Source organism: Tetrao urogallus (assembly GCF_951394365.1).
Source record: "Tetrao urogallus genome assembly, chromosome: 1".
In the NCBI taxonomy this organism is placed as follows: domain Eukaryota; kingdom Metazoa; phylum Chordata; class Aves; order Galliformes; family Phasianidae; genus Tetrao; species Tetrao urogallus.
The window spans coordinates 126659296-126675890 of record NC_136813.1 but is presented as its reverse complement, the minus strand read 5'-3'; the positions used below and the strand labels follow the sequence as shown (position 1 = coordinate 126675890).

The window sequence follows — 16595 nt, the reverse complement described above, 5'->3', positions numbered from 1 at the left end:
TTACATATCTGCACTATATGAATTCAAGATGGAACAAACCTGAGCCTATACAGGGTAGGAATTCTCCCTCTGGAAAAAGCAACTTATCCAGTTTCCTTTACAGTCCATTAACATTGTACCTTACTGTGAAGCTACTTGACCATAGGGAGACATAGGTAATAGCACAAACACTAAAGTTTCTAATTCTTTCCATCCAGTTTTCTTAGCCTCTGGTCTCATGGCTTAGTCTGCAGTTACTGTTCTTTTACAAATTTCTGGAGGAACTGTGGGGTTTCTTTTTGTTGCTGTAATAATTGCAAGACGTTAAAGATACTGAACTTAAAGCATGGTTTCCTAGTGCAGGTTTATCATTTCCTAATTTTAAAAAAAAGTGGTAAATGGCTTGATATTCAAAAGCACTCACTAGTCTGTAATGATTCCAACTTCTGAAAAGCTTTGGCTGTTACATAGTTATTCATAAAATATGCGCGCATGTCTGTGTCAATCACATTAGTGATCCAACAAATAACCTACACAAATATATACTTCTAAACTCATTCAGATTTTATATTTCTCTCAAATAATACTCAAACTACAATGTAATGAACCAGCTACATGAACAAGCACTAATTATTATATTGAATCCAGTGTTTCTATCATAATATTTATGTATGTCAGTCAGGAAAACGCAGCCCAGAGGTTTTATCTCCTTTAAGTGCTTCATGTAAGATCTAAAAAGATACTCTATTTAAAAGCTCATCTAAATCATTCACTTATATGCTCACAGCCACTAAATCAATACAAATCACATTATTTTACGGAAAACCTACGAGTGGACCCAGGTTAGAGACTGGCCATCACAGAAACATTGAAATGATTTCGGAAAGTTTGTTTGTCCATCATATGTGTCTACAATAGCATTCCTATCAGGACCCAACAGAGGAATTTAAACACTTTGCCAAGAGCTCCCCTGAGTCATCATTCATGATTGTACAGTGTGTCTGCAATTCTAAGGTTTACACATTTTAGGAATGGGATGACAGCACAGTCATTAGTATCAACGGAGAGAAATCCATCATTATTTTATGTTTATACCACAGTTCACAGAATTTAGCATGAAGAATTTTTCAAATTGATTCATGGATCTTTTGAGACCTTCCTTTTATTGAGTTCATGCCCTTTACCATCAATATTATCAGACTAACCTTTTCATAGGGTATTTGCAGAAGATCCAAGACTACCAAGTGGGCACCCATATTCTTCAGCAATCGCTGCTGCTGATTTCGACACTTTTTGTTTTGAATACAAAGTTTGCTGAGTCGAACCAAAATCTGTAAACAAATAAACAAATATGTAGGCAAAAAGGAAATAAAACATAAATAGAATATTTTAAAATAATCACTAAATCACTTTATCGCACATGTATTTCAAGCGAGTTTCTTGACAGATGCACCAACCTCTTTAACAATGTTGTAGTTATTGCTTTTATTGCTGTCTATCTGGGGTTTTTTGGTTCCATCCTGTATTGGACTCAAAATATTTGGCTCCTGTAACAAAGAACATATAACAAGAATAGATCTACTGCATCTTCCTCAATATTAACTAATTATGCAAGGCAACAAGTGGAGAAACAGCATTGTAGCACTTCATGGGGAACAGACTTAACGTACGCATTAAAGAAGACAACCCTTAAGTAACCACCCATATGTTACTGTCCAGTGATTTAAAAGATTCACATTCATACCCTTCTCTCATTTCAAATTTCCAACATTATTTGAGACAATTATTCTATGTCCTCATGCTTCTGATCCTCCTAAAAGAGAGCATACCCTCAAAACATTGACCAGATACAGGGAAGAATCAACTAGGAACTCAGGTACTATTAGAACAAGAACCTTACCAGTAGCACATTTCCAAGTTTCATTTTGTCTTTAAATTTTCCTAGTGTCTTAGGAAATAGAATTGGGCTAAAACATATGTGCACACCAATCAGAATGTTTATGGTACCTGAAAACTCTCTCTGAACTTTCTTAGCCGATCGTGAAGATTAGAAGATCTATAAATTCCATCTGGTCTTAATTTCCAGCAGGGCGAGAACAGCTAGCTGAACCATTTGGCCATGAAAGCTGTTTATAACAGTGTCAGCACTGCTGTTCAAGCATGGTCATGTTGATCTATGTGACAACAGTGGATTTTTATTTGTTTAGGTTTGTTAGTATGCATGCTGCCTTCTCTCTGCCTGTTTGAATCAATACTTTGGAAGATATTTCAGGCTCTTTGCTATAATTAACCACTCTCTCCTGTTCTGGGACTGGGGGTTAACCAAGATTAATCTACCTGTTCCTTTTAGCAGACTTCTTCCTCAATCAAAGTAGTTTTATAATCCATGTGAACTATACATCTTATCTGGAAATGCTGATCAGCATTAAACTGCAGAATCTATCCCTATCTCCTAACAAAATAAAAACCTGTTTATTGAACCCATAAGAGTATTCCACAGATGTAGTTATCAAGAGCTAATCACACCACTGGGATACCACAGACACTCAGCTGCATATCTTGCCTTGTTATGCCCCATGATAGACATTCTCTGTCACGCTTTTCCATAAGGGATGGGAAGTCATAGAGCTTGCACTGAGAAAGGTTCTCCCTGAATATTTCTCCCCACTTTTAGGATATGGGATTTAAACATTTCCACAACCAAAGCAAACTACCAAAGACCAGAATAGGAGAGCAAGGAAATACTAAGCACTTGAGAGTGCTGTAAGTTTATCTCACTTGGAACCTGAAGTTGTGAAGTTGAGAAATTCTGTAAGTTCCACTGCACTGTATTCCACTTTCACCTGTAAGTCCTTTTACTGAGACTGTATACTTCTCCTTCGCAGAGTTGTGTTTCTGCTACATCATCAAAGCATCCTCAAGTGAGAGGACAACAAAAACACACTTTTTATAGTCCACACTAGTCTACAGTCCACCTTAATTAGAGACAACCAAGCAGGGTCTTTATTTGCTTTTCCTAAGTAAGGCTCAATTACATGAGATTAATTTCAGCATTCCTAATACTATGTGATACCTAAATTATGTCTGACTTAACTCCAAACACTCTCCTATACTTCTGAACTCCACTTCCTATCAAGACAATCCTGCATAAATGTAGGGTTTATTGTTCTGTTGCAGAGAACTCTGAATCCTTTGCTTAGAAGAACAGGGCCACTCTCAAAACTTCTGTTTTTGGAGTCATGTGATTGCATGCAAAACAAACAAACAAACAAACAAACCAAACACCTCCAGCCCAAAGTTATTAAAAAAAAGAGGCTGAAAAAATGATCCAAAAATACTTGGAAGACCAAGGGTAATGAAATACATATGATTTTTTTAAAAACACAGCGGTCTTGCAATATCAAGACAGAAGTGTGGGCTTAAGATACTGTTGTGGAATGTAATTAAAGCCTTTGTGCACACTTCAGTGTAGTTTGTGAGAAATTAAGCACAAGCTAATGGAGCTTATTCCTGAGGACCTACAAGTTCATCCACCTCAGTACTAAATATTGAGGACTCATTAAAAATAGGGGATTTCACAAGGATATTCCTCTTCTTGAAGCTAGTCACCTGCTTCATACATTGTATATTATGACCAGCACCCTACCTCTTAAGTCTCACATAAGATATCAAAGAGAGAATTCACTACATAGAGTAGTTTTGCAAGGTAAAAACATTTCATGATTTTTCATTAAAGAATAATTTATCAAGGAAAGAATAAAGGACAAAATTCTAAGCTACTGTATATTGGTACAGCTCTCATGGAATTGTTATCAGATAAGCTAACCAGTTATGCAGACTATGCATTACCATTCTGATACAATATCCTCACAGGCCTGTCAGAGATAATACTGTACACCTACTGAAGTAGTGCTAATTCATACAGACCCACTGATGCCTCATGGGAAAAACTACTGAAAACATTTCACTTAGGGATGCTTCTGTCTAAAGCACATTGCTTTGAATCCTCCTTCCTTGAGTTTCCTTAACATTAGAGCTATCTTTACGAACAAAAGGATCTTATTACACTTCAAAAACATATTACTGCTTAAAAGAAACAAAAAATCAAAACACACTGTAATATCCTGCTGCAATTCTGTGTCCTGTCCTCCCATTCCATTTTCCATTCATTAAATATATAAAGGACCATTTTCTTTCCTACTAGAACTAATCTTGAAGAAAGAAAGTAGGAAATCACACCCACTTAAGTTCATAAAGTCCTTATTCTTCCCCAGTTCTGACACAATTAAATTCAGTTACCTTCTATCAGAGAAGGACTAGGACCTACACTATGACAAGAAATCAGGATTATACCTTGGAAGATTGAATTTCCCCTCCTCTTAAGCCACAAAAAATCTACTTTCCCATCTGACAAGCCAAGTGTTCTTCTAGATATCTGTAACTATTCAGTGTTTTCTCAATGGCTTCCTAACTCTTCCAAAATACACCAGCTTCCCAATCCTGTATAATCTACACTTGGCTTTCTACATTTTTGCCAGGAGAAGAATCTAGTAAGGAAGAAAATAAGGAAAGTGATGTGTTAGAAAGTCACTTAAACTGATGAAAGTTACAGAGCAAAAATAAATGCTGGGGAAAAGCCTGCTCTGTCTACTATTATGCCACAAACCTCAACCAGAACAAATCTTGTAAAACTTCAAATTTTCTTACAAACTCATTGTGCAGCTGGACAATTATTTAAGGACTTCAGCTTTCAAAGAAACACAAAAATTAAAATAAGCAAACAAACAAATAAAATCAGGTATTCATGGTTCCAGTATCAAGTCCAAGAGTCTCTCAAAACACAAAGTTCACCAAGATTTGGAAAATCAAAGGTTTAAAAAAATAAAAAATTGTTCCCTTTAGAATTCTAGATTTTCTTAAGTCAATCTTCTGCTTGGTTGACTGTAGGCTTGTTAAGGGTGTTTAAAAATGTGCACTCAATTGTGCTCCTCTCTCCTAGCTTCAAGAACAGATATTGCCTGCAAGTCAACACAACTCCTAAGATGTGATTCCTACATGGCTTCCATTATGTCATAAGTTATGGCTTGCTTGCTGGGCAGAAAGGAAGGCAACTCTGTGAAGTAAGAATGAAGTTACTGAAAAGAGCAGAAGTGAACACACTGATAATGTGATACAATAGACTGATTCTAAAAAGTTTTATCTTCTATTCTGTCTAATCCTAAAGCCCAGACAGAATATTGGTCACTCCCACTTCACTATTTTGATTTACCAGATCATTAGTTTGCAGTTGCTCATCAAACTATATGTTCATATTGAAACAATTCCAGCAGCAAAGGCATTAAACTCACCTCTATTGGCTCTTCTCCCCCTTTGGTTTGATTATCGCCCCCTTCTCCACTCTCATAACTACTGCTTTTTTCAACCCACAGCTCCGATTTTTCTACAGTCAGACGCAGTTGATCAAGATCAGCCTTGATTTGCTTGTAGTTATCAACATCTTGATTAGATACCAGCAACTGAACCTATAAATACAGTAAATCGTAAGGCTATTACAGCACTACCACTTAATCTGGGAAACTCGCCCAACAGTTTCCATTCTAGGACCCTGATTTCAGATGTTTTTTGTAACCTTCCCTATGAAATTAAAATATCGCATATGTGGTGTTTTTAGCATCCATTCAGTAAAAACCTATAGCAGAGCTATGGTTGCCCAAAGCAGGATAGCTATAATATTCATAATATTAATATAATATAATATAATATAATATAATATTATATTATATTATATTATATTATATTATATTATATTATATTATATTATATTATTAATAATTCATAATATAATATTCATAATTCATAATAATGGATCATTTTCCATCCTTCCTTAACACACTGCAAAATTTTTTCAGTGCAAGTACATAATTCACAAGGCCTTGAGCTCTCAAGAGAGTAAGCTCCGGAGTAAGCTCCAATGCCATGACGATGATCTTCATGATATTGAAACAATATAATTTGAAATAGCTTAATCTATCAACATAGTTCTAAGAAAAAGAAAACAAAGGAGAAAAATAGTGGTACGTCAAGGAATCAGGAGATCCAAAGAAATGTCAGAATGGCCAGCAACTTAATGATCATCAACATAACCAGTGAGAAATACTGGATCTTTAACACCATTAGTCCAGTTAAAAAAAAACAAACTTGTTTGAATAGCTCATGAACCATTCAGGCTTAGATATTCCCACTCTCTGAGCAGCTGCATCTTACTAAGATTAATCGCACTTTAGTTTTCTTGTACTGCTTAAATCGTCTGTTCCTGCTTTTCACTGTTATTTCTAGTTCTTTATTTACCATGATCTACACATTTCCCTTCTTTGTAATACTCTTTGCTCTCCCAAGATTGTTAATGAAGATGATATACCAAAAAATACAATAATCTTCACAATTAACCGATAGGCAACATTAAAAAATGTTATTTATTTAAAGGAATACAATCACATGGCAGATAGGAAAACTGATAGGAACACTGAAAACAAAAAATCACTACTTGCAGGCAAACATTCACTACCTTGTAATACAAAATTTTCATCTTCTTCTCACTGCTTAGTAAAACCTTGTTATTTAGCAGAATTTACGAATGTTGTTCACCCACATATTCCAGGTTCTCTATATCTTTTTTGTGTATTTTGCCTATTAGCCTTTTCCTTCCTTTATGAAAACATGGTAAGCTACTCAAATCCTTGCTAACCTGGTAATAGGAGCTGTTTATGCACCTAATCTGCAAGGCCTAACATTAAAATCCTGGTAGGAGGCTGTTATGCTACAATGCAAAAAACATTAAACAAAAGCTTTCCAGGTCTTTATCATTCATCTGTTTCCAAACAAGAGAAGCCTCCACATCTTACATAACAGTGAGACAATATGCTAGTAAACTCCTGAAATAAACATCAGATGGTCTTAACAACATATGTTATAGGGTTACGTAACAGATATGTCTCTGTTATCTAGCCACATGACATCAGATTTCCCAACACTAATCCCCTGACACATGGACCATGCACATGCAATGCTACCAAGACAAAAGAGTAAAAGCTGAAGACAGATTTGGCCCCATTACTGGCTTTCTGTTGTTTGGGCATATCTGTATCATGCAGCGGATGCAAAGAGTCCGTGCAAGGACACCTGAATTACAGCTAGAACTGAAAACACTGCATTTACAGCAGTACTGCTTTACATCCAGTTTAGGTAATCCTGGAGACAGGAAAATCTTATTGCTGACACACGTACAGTGCTTGCAGAACATAAGCTACAAGCTCTGTCTCTGAGGGATCACTACATCAAGTCTCACTGTGAGATATCTGTGTCCCAGCTGTCACCACAGACATAGATTTTCCAGTTACAGATACACAACTAGAATATGCACTAGCACACCGTGTTCACCTCTAATATAAACAAAAAAAAAGTCTCTCTGCTGACTTGGGACCCTTAAGAAAAGTCCCTTAAGCACTGTCAAACCATGAAGGATGCTCCAAAAGTAATGCCTCCTATTTTATTATGCTGGCCCATGACATCAGAAACATATGTTGGTGTGACGGCAGTAGAGGTTGAACCTTCCCACCAATACTCCATTACGTTTTGTTGCCACGTGACAGATAGCAGCAGACAAATCTGACAAAATGGTGTCTGAGATAGAAGTGTGTATGAAGGAAAGGTGCATCACTGAATTCCACCATACAGAAAATATGACACCCACTGGCATTCATCAACATTTGCTGAATGTTTATGGAGACCAAACAGTGTATGTGAGCACAGCGAGGTAGTGGGTGGTACATTTTAGCAATGGTGAGAACAACTTGAAAGACAAGCCATGTTCCAGATGGCAATGCAGCTAGTGCAGGTTTTTATGAATGGCATGCTGGCTATTGTTTCTCACTGGCAAAAATGCATAACTAATGGTGGTGACTATGTATTGAAAAATAGACTTTTTTTAGCTGAGACTCTGTTCTGTCAAGTAGTGTTGTATTTTCCATAGAAACAAATAGGAGATGTTATTTTCAGAGCAACCTAGGTACAAACAGCAGGTTAAAAAAAAATACCAGTCTTTGGAAAAACTTTTTCCCATCATTCCCTACAATAATTATATGCCCACTGGTACCTGTTTAAATGCTTGCAGAACTTCTGCTCTCTGGCTGAAGTGCTTAAATAGCAGATGCAGAGCACCTGAGAGCAAAGGAGGATAATCATGCATGATGAGGTGAATGAGGACTCGTAAAAAGGTTCTGCCCCCTTCATCATCAAGCTGAACCGCATTCTTTTCTTTTCTTCAACAGATATGGAGGAAAAAAAAGACCAAATAAAGTAAAATAATAAAATCTTTTGACAGAAATATGCAATAAAAGTACAATCTTAATTCTATACAGCTCTTACAACCACATCTGATCTGCTGTGGGATATAAATTATAAATGCCCTTTTAACATATTTTATAGGTATTTAAATCCTACAGTAATATGCTGTTTTGGCAATCTTGTAGCACAAGAAATGCTACAGAATAAAAGTAAATATGTATGAACTGTGTCAAATATTGTGATTAAAATCCATATTGCAAAAACATTCATTTACGTTTTAGATAAACTGCACCAAGTTCATTCACAGTTCAAACTAATTGAAGTCAATGGCATTTTATCAGAGATTGGGCCTATCCTTTTTAATCCTTCCCTTTTCAGCTGATATTAAAATTTCATTCAAGAAAAAATATGCTCAAAAATTGTGGGACTTGAGAAAAGCATTGTAGTTCAGGAATCATATTTACAATCTCAAGCAAAAGAAATCACATTTATACTTAACATATCAAAGCAGAAATAATGTTTCCAAGAAACCATTCAGTCTCACTGTTCATTTTGAAGATGAAGATGCCAAGGGCTATGTGTTGTTTTACATTATGAGAGTTAAGGGAGAGGAATGGAGGCATTGCTCTCACTGGTAAAGACTGAAAGCACATTAGGGACAGACAAGAAAGATGAGAAATCCTATCTTGAGGATCTCTGTCCCAAGCTCCAAGAAAATCTTTCAAGTCTGAGGCCTTGTCTAAAAGGGAAACATTTTTCTGGTATAATTATAATTTTTCCAGAAAAGTTAAACCAGTATAGCAATAAGGGTAATAATTTTCCAGTGTGGATATTTTCTGTGCATGCTTTTTGTTACTGTTGTTCACAGCATAGATGAAAACACTTCCAAAACTTTGCACGCATTATTTTTGATCTACAAGTTTTTGGTGGTCCAGAGATTATGGCAAGAGGTCCACAGTTCATTTGTGGAGCCACATGAAATAGATTATATTTTATAACAGTTAGTAATTTCAAGACAAGATACAACAGTAACCTACTGATCCAAGAAATTTGGGTCAACAGGCATAAAATGTATTTGAAAAGGGTCTATCTTTAAAAGCATATTATAGAGAGAAAAAAGTAGTGTGGTTAAGCCAAACACATCTGTACACGATTCTCCACCTGTCTTTGGGAACAAATTTTCTACCAACTCTCTTACAACTATAGATGATCAAGAGGGTTGTCATGCCAGCCCCTCAACAAGTACCACCCACTGGCCAGTCTGTCCAAAATCCAGGTCTTTTCTGGCACCTATCTGTCCATGCGTATGTTATGTAATAAGAATTAGCCAAGTGAAGAGAATGGGGTATGAAAACACATACAGAATCAAGAGACACTGTCCATAATTAGTATCAGTGTAAATAAAAGGATTAATATAGACAGGTAAAACTTCAGAGATTATACCTGCCAGCAAACATGGTTTCAGCCTGAGCTGCAATTTCATCTATGTCTGGAACAATTGCTGGAAAACAATCAAAATAAAAATTTGTAAAAAACACCGATGTTTGTTTAACCTGCAAGTGAAAAAAAATTCCATCTTTAAAGTTGGATGTTATCAACTTAAGGTCTAATTGCATCTCTCAGCTAGGCACAATTCCTTGTATTTAATGGAAAAATGAAAGGGAAAGAACAGTAGGAAAGAACTAGAACATACGGCAGTTAAATTATGTTTTACTACTACTTTGGAAGAGACAGATTCTAGTGACAGACTGGATCAACGTGGCACTGTGTCACAAATGTCACAGAATGTGAAAATTCTACATTGTTGGTTAGATTAGCCAACCTCCATAAAGCAGTAAAATGAGACACATGACCTTTACAATATTTATCATAAATCAAATTACTTACCACACTATTAGTCTTCTTTAGAATTACTTTAATATACCTTACTACTTAAGACTTTAGTATTTCTTAGCCACACCTTTATTGCACAGCACTTCCAATTAAATTCTCCCTTACCTGTAGGCTCATCACACACAGAGCTGTCAGCCTTTTAAGTACCTCTGTGTGCACCAGAACGCTCCCTTGGAAAGCCACTCAATTCCCATGCTACATTCACCACACATAAAGCTGTCCTCATCCACTCTTTAAACATGTTTTCAAGATCTGTGTGCTCTGCTACACTTCCAGTGTTTTGGGGAGTGTACAAGTAAGAGAATAAATTGTCATAATAGAAAAAAGGAATTACATTTTAGTTAGCAGAGGACAAACCAGCAAATATCTCTTTTGTGGGATTTGTTAAGACTTTCATTTTATCACAAGCTTTTCAAATTCACTGACACGCATCTTTTTGGTGCAGTTCAGTTTATTGCTTACTAAAACATTTGGAACAATGCAGAAGTTTACATAGAATTAATTTACATACAATAGCAATATTTACCTGAGGGAATCCCTGATGTGTCAGGTGGGGAGGCTGTAGAGCTATCGACGTTCTCATTGTTTTCCCCAAACTCTCTCTTATAGATGGACAGCATGTAGGATATTCTATAGTCCAGTCTAACACTGAGAATAAACTACAAGAAGAAGTTTAAAATCAGAATTTTTTTAAATAACATAGGTTTAGGGTTGTGCGTGTGTCTCTGTGTACAAATATATGTGGTTATTATTATAATAAATACCTCCCCTATGCAAAATGAATTCATTATATTTATTTCAGTTTGCTGTGACTTCTTCCCACTGCCTTTACCAGAGATGTATCAAACACTGCCCTGTCTACAGATGAATGCTAAGAAACAGACTGACTTGTCTAGGGGCACCAGCACGCTGCCTTGTCCTCACTGCCTACAAGCCAGACCAATACATCCAAACCCAGGTTGAAACAGATTATTTCATATTTCAGTCAGACATCTAAGGCCTCATGGAGATAAGAAGTGGAGTGGGGCTGAGTGTAAAGATGACAGGCTCGAGGTTCACCCACTCAGATGCCTGACAGATTTTTCTTTTAATTTTTGGTGCCTTCAGCAGTGAAAACAGAAACTCATACAGGAAAAATCCCAAATCAAACCTGTAAGTACTGCTTTTAAAATGAAAAAGTGAGAAAAATAAGTTGGCTGGAAACATAAACACCACCTGAAGGACTGACAGATTTCTACATTTCAACAACTGGCTGCTTATCAACTGAGTTGCAAGACTTCACTCACATAAGCTCCTAACCCACAGTAAATGTAAGCATACAATGGAAAAGCTTTACAATTATTTAATGTTTCCATTTCAGTGTGGATAAAAGTACAGATACTAAGTTAGCAAGACTCAGGTGACAGGTAATGATTTAGCAAATAGTGCTCACTTGTTTCTTTGATCTGTTACTAAAGTCATACAAGCTCCGAGACCCAGAGTACTGTAATAGGATTTCACTAATGTAACTAGCGCCATCTATGCCGTCTACAACCAAGTAAATTGTTAGTTAAGGAAACAATATCTTTTCAACAAAATCTTCTAATACAAAACAGAAAATAAGTAGGTTTACTGTGGTTCCATGATCAAGTTACCCTGTTATATAAAATAAGAGGAACAATTACTATAAGCTTAATAGTTCTTAGAATAGAATAGTCTTACTCATCATTGTACTAGCTATGCATGACAATACAATAAATCTAAAATATCCTTGCATTTTAGGTTAATAGCCCTGTAACAAAAGGTAATGTGATTTAACTTAATCCTTCTTCATCGTGTTTTAAATGAAACTGAACTACTCTGTATTCCTTACGAACTAAGGTTTTATATATGCACATTTGCTATGGTTCACTCAACATGACAATTTGCTAATTTGCAGTAATTTGACCACATAGCTAAAACATAACTAAGCCACAGACAAAGTAACAGCATAGGATTAAACACTCTCCAGTCCTGGGCGATCTTGCACTAGATGTGCTGTGGAAGAGGAAAGGTTGTGACAAAAATGTGTTTCTTTTTCATGTCAGTAGACAGGGAATCTATAGGAAGAGGCTGGTATCCTGGAATCATTCTTCCATGCATCAACCAGTAGAGCAAGACACATGGAAGCAAACTTACACATTCAGCAAATCAAAGGAAATTGACAAACAGGACACATGAATGGTATTCTTTAGGAGGTATCACTTCATAACACTTTCATAAGCCTTAACATCCCACTTTTATAACACCCCATAAGCCTTAAGCTAAAGCAGATCTGAAATTAATGTATGCAGTATTGAAGACCTAATAATTAGTAACCTTTCTGATAACAAGTAACTAAGGTAATCTAAATCATTTATAAGCCTTCAGAACGAATGGAATCCTTCAAAATTGACAATGGTACCAACAGATCAGCAGGATTTACAGAAAATACTGAAAAACTCCTTGAGGGCTAAATACTGCAATAACTGGGATTTGATATGCAGAACAAATGTGTGCCACTTTACTCATTATTAGCACAAAATGAAAATTGTATCTCAGGAGGCATGCTAGTGTCATACTTGTCAGTTCAACTGGGAGAAAATCATAATTGAGAATAGTCTGTGGGCAGCTAACAGTGGAAATCTGAAAACAACTTCAAAATTGTATGACTTTGCTTGACCTCAGTGGGTCTATGTCCCCTCAAATACTAAAGTCAAATAAATAAGCTATATCAGTGTAAAATGAGTGCTAATGAAACTGGAAACACATATGCTGTTTTCAGAAAACATTAGTGAGGTAGCTTAACGTACAAGTTAGGTCTTATCACAGTTACAGTGATAGAGTTTCTATAGCACCTCGTTCCTTTGGAAGTTAAGGACAACAATTGTGAGAACCACAGTTGTACTACTGTTCACACAAAGTAGTATTCTTCCTTATATCAAAGTGTTCGCATAATGAACAGCTCAGAGAATAATAAGAATGTAGGTAATAGAACCTGCCATTATGTAAGTAAGTGAATAAATGTAAAATGATTGCCATTTAACATTCCACCAATCATTATTACCTGTAAAATCTCAATGATTTTCAATTTGGTGTCCATTACAATCACATCTTCATTCTCTGAGGTGGTGGCTTGCTTGCTTGGGTGAATGCTTGGCTGTACATCAGGGACACTGATGGGAAATATAGATCCTCTGCTTAGTACCATTTGGGTCATCATCTCTCCTACACCATGGATGGTTCTCATAACATTGTTTCCTATGCATTAAACACATACACATATTTGCCATCAGTGAAGCTTGCTTGCAGAGATATATATATGACACACAGACCCATGCTGTCAAACTCCTTTACATTTTTAATTGGCCTAATGAAAAACAAATCCTCAAATCCTCATTAAAAAATTAGGAGCATTAACTCATTCATATTAGCCAGTGGGTTTGGGACAATTTTCTTAATTGATTTTCCAGGGGATCGTTGCTTGCAGGTCAACAGATGGAAAAGATGCAAAAGCTTTCTACAGCCCTGTTAGCGTGTTCAAGAAATCATAAAAAGTAGAGGACTATATCTGTATATATATATATCATCTGTACACTACAACTAAAACCATTTCTGAAAGAAATGTTGTTTAACCTATCCATAAGAATACTTAGGTGATACATATCTCACATTTTAAAGCATCCCTAAGCAAGCAATTCCACTATTTGATGTTTACTGTTAGAAAATATTGATAGTCCATTTATATCTTCCATTGCTGTAATTTATGATCTTGCTCTATAGACACAGTGGAGGAGTTATTCACCATGCCTACTGCCACTGTCTTCACCTTGATGACTGCTCATAACACAAAAGCTTGATGGGAAAGATGCCTTTTGTACTACAGAAGCTTGAATTTATTATACGTCACACTAACAGAAGAGAATTGAGGCTGTGCAAGTCTGATTAAGCTCTGTTTGGTCCAGATCTCTCTCTGGTCCAGATAACAGGACACACATCCAACTAGCAGGAGAAAGACTAACGTAATGAACACGGTAGAAGCAGCTCAGCCAAGTCTGCAGCTGCTGCTGGGTATACAAGTACTGTCTCTAGACAGTAAGATGCTTATGTCTTCATTATGCTTCAGCTTGCTAAAGCTCATGATAAATATGATCAATCCCATTACACATGATGATGACCTGGACAGCTTGAAAATCTGTATACATATACTTTTGCATAGGTGCTTTCAAGTCTCTACATACTTATATGCATGGAGTTAGATTTGGATTGTTTGTTGGCTGTTTTTTTTTTTAATGCTTGGTTTTGGTTTTGTTTGTGGCTTGTACTTTTTTTTTTTTTTTTTAAATAATTGTGTAAAAGAGAAGTTAATAATTGTTTGGCTCCCAGAACAGTCATTCCCTCAGTTTACAGGAACATCTGGGAAAAGCTGAGAGATGGTTGACTTCCCCCATTCACTTTCACTTATATAAATGTTCCCCTTCAAAAAAGGCCCAAGAGAAGGTCAGGACAAAAGGTTGTCCTAAAAGTTAAACTAGTATCTGTAATCACAGTGCCCTTTGTAAGTAGTACCTGGAAAGAAAATGAATTTTACACTAATTTGGCAAAAAATAAATTAGTCCAGACTGGTTGGAACAGTACTATCACTGATGCCAGTTCAACAAATTCTATCAAGAGATACTGTTTGTTCCCATAGATTATACTTGTCTTTTCCTACAGTGAATTCCAATTGGAAAAGCATCTCAGGGAACCAATGACTACCTCCTTGCAAAGGCAGAGAGGAGTAAGAATGAGAATATGTTACCTAGCTGCCTTAATTCATTTTCATTCTTGCAAAGCATAGATCTGAACGAATGGAAGAAAGGAAATGAATAATAGCATCTCTTTGCAGAAATAAGGCGAAGACCTAGCCTACAACAAAAGCAAACAGAGGAGATGTAGCTCTGCTAAGGTAGACTTGAATAGTTCTCATATGTCTCCCCTACCTTTTATTCTCTATGAATTGTCAAGTTTTACTCACAATGCAGATACTCTCTTCCTAGATAATCTGCTGTAAAAAGTCAAAGCTATTTTATTTTGTTTGCAATATCCTCCTCTTCTGTCCTTCTTTCTTCAATTAATAGAGCTTAAGTACCGCATGCAGGAAAAGAAGATGCCTTTCACTCTGACTTTAAAAGGAAACACTCAAAGAATTTGCTCCTTCAAAGTCAATGAGGTAGATTAGTGCCATGTTTGAGTTCTCATTTAGCATCCAGTCTGGTGTGCGATCAGTGTGAGTTGGTCTTTTGAAAATGACACCACAAGTCTCTACAGAGGGGGAAAAATGTATTTCTGACATTGCAGGATGTTAAGAGAAAAAAAAACCTTGAAGTCGAAGAAATGTCTGAATTCTCACACCAGGAGGGCACAAAGTTCCCCTAACTGACTAGAACTGTTAACTAGAACCATTTAATTCTAAAAACAGTCAAAAGATACTCTTCTAGAAAATCAGACAAAACTATAGTTTGTCCTAAATAAGGTAGAAGAGTTTTGCTTTATCTTAAGAAGTTAAAAAAGCCCACCCTTCAAGACTAAAATCTACTCAGTATACAATTAGCAAAAAAGGTAGTCAAGACAAGTTTTTGTACAAGGAGTCAGAAAAATCTGGTTAATGGAAAAAAATTACAGGTAATACTCATGATAGGCACAGATACATATTCTTCCACAAATCAAGCTCAAGAATAGCCCCAAGATCCAGCCATCACATTTACTCACACCCACCACAGCCCTGGTCTTTCTATCACTGTAGGGTAGGAAGTAATCAACTCTCTGCTCAATATTTTAGGTACAGCTCATGTCTTTGAAGAAAACAAGCTGGGATTTTGCCTGGAGCATTCATCCCGCTTATTTGACTGTCATTACTCGGTTGCTGAATAGGCAACACAGGGGATGAGAAATCCTGTTAAGGGATTTGGATTCCTGTGTGACTGTGGAATTAGTCAATCTCCCTGCATTTCAGGACCACTTCTATAAATGAGGAGAATGCCGAGAATATCTTCTCCATCTCTAAAATGGACACCAAGAGCTTTGATGTAATAAAGACTGGGAGAGACTCAGCTAATGAGACAAAGGAGTCTATAAAAGCATTCAGAAAATAAAAAGAAATGAGATGACTCCTGCCCTTTCTCCTTAACCCTGGAACATCAGTGGTAAAATATGGTACAAACCAGTGAGTGGTAGCTATAAGGTAGCTTCCTAACAGAATCTGTAACAAGGATAAAACCTCTGTCCACAACACACCTTGACTATCGACTTCCGGTGGCTGATGTAAAGAGCTGGAGACAGAAAAGTAAAGTAGATAAGTAGTACTTATCTATACTGTCATTTCAAATTGTATTTCATCAGTG

At 36.4% G+C, this 16595-nt stretch overlaps 1 protein-coding gene across 1 annotated transcript in view; it reads right to left on the bottom strand.

Annotated features, from left to right (window-relative positions):
- Positions 1 to 16595, bottom strand: part of ITPR2 (inositol 1,4,5-trisphosphate receptor type 2) — a gene marked incomplete at both ends in the record, with an annotated part of 260856 nt that overhangs the window by 146268 nt on the left and 97993 nt on the right. Inside the window, 7 exons of the mRNA XM_079549692.1 lie at positions 1185 to 1310; positions 1437 to 1526; positions 5328 to 5501; positions 8132 to 8297; positions 9766 to 9823; positions 10742 to 10874; positions 13280 to 13473. Of these exons, the coding sequence (XP_079405818.1) occupies positions 1185 to 1310; positions 1437 to 1526; positions 5328 to 5501; positions 8132 to 8297; positions 9766 to 9823; positions 10742 to 10874; positions 13280 to 13473 (941 nt within the window). The remainder of the gene's footprint in view (positions 1 to 1184; positions 1311 to 1436; positions 1527 to 5327; positions 5502 to 8131; positions 8298 to 9765; positions 9824 to 10741; positions 10875 to 13279; positions 13474 to 16595) is intronic.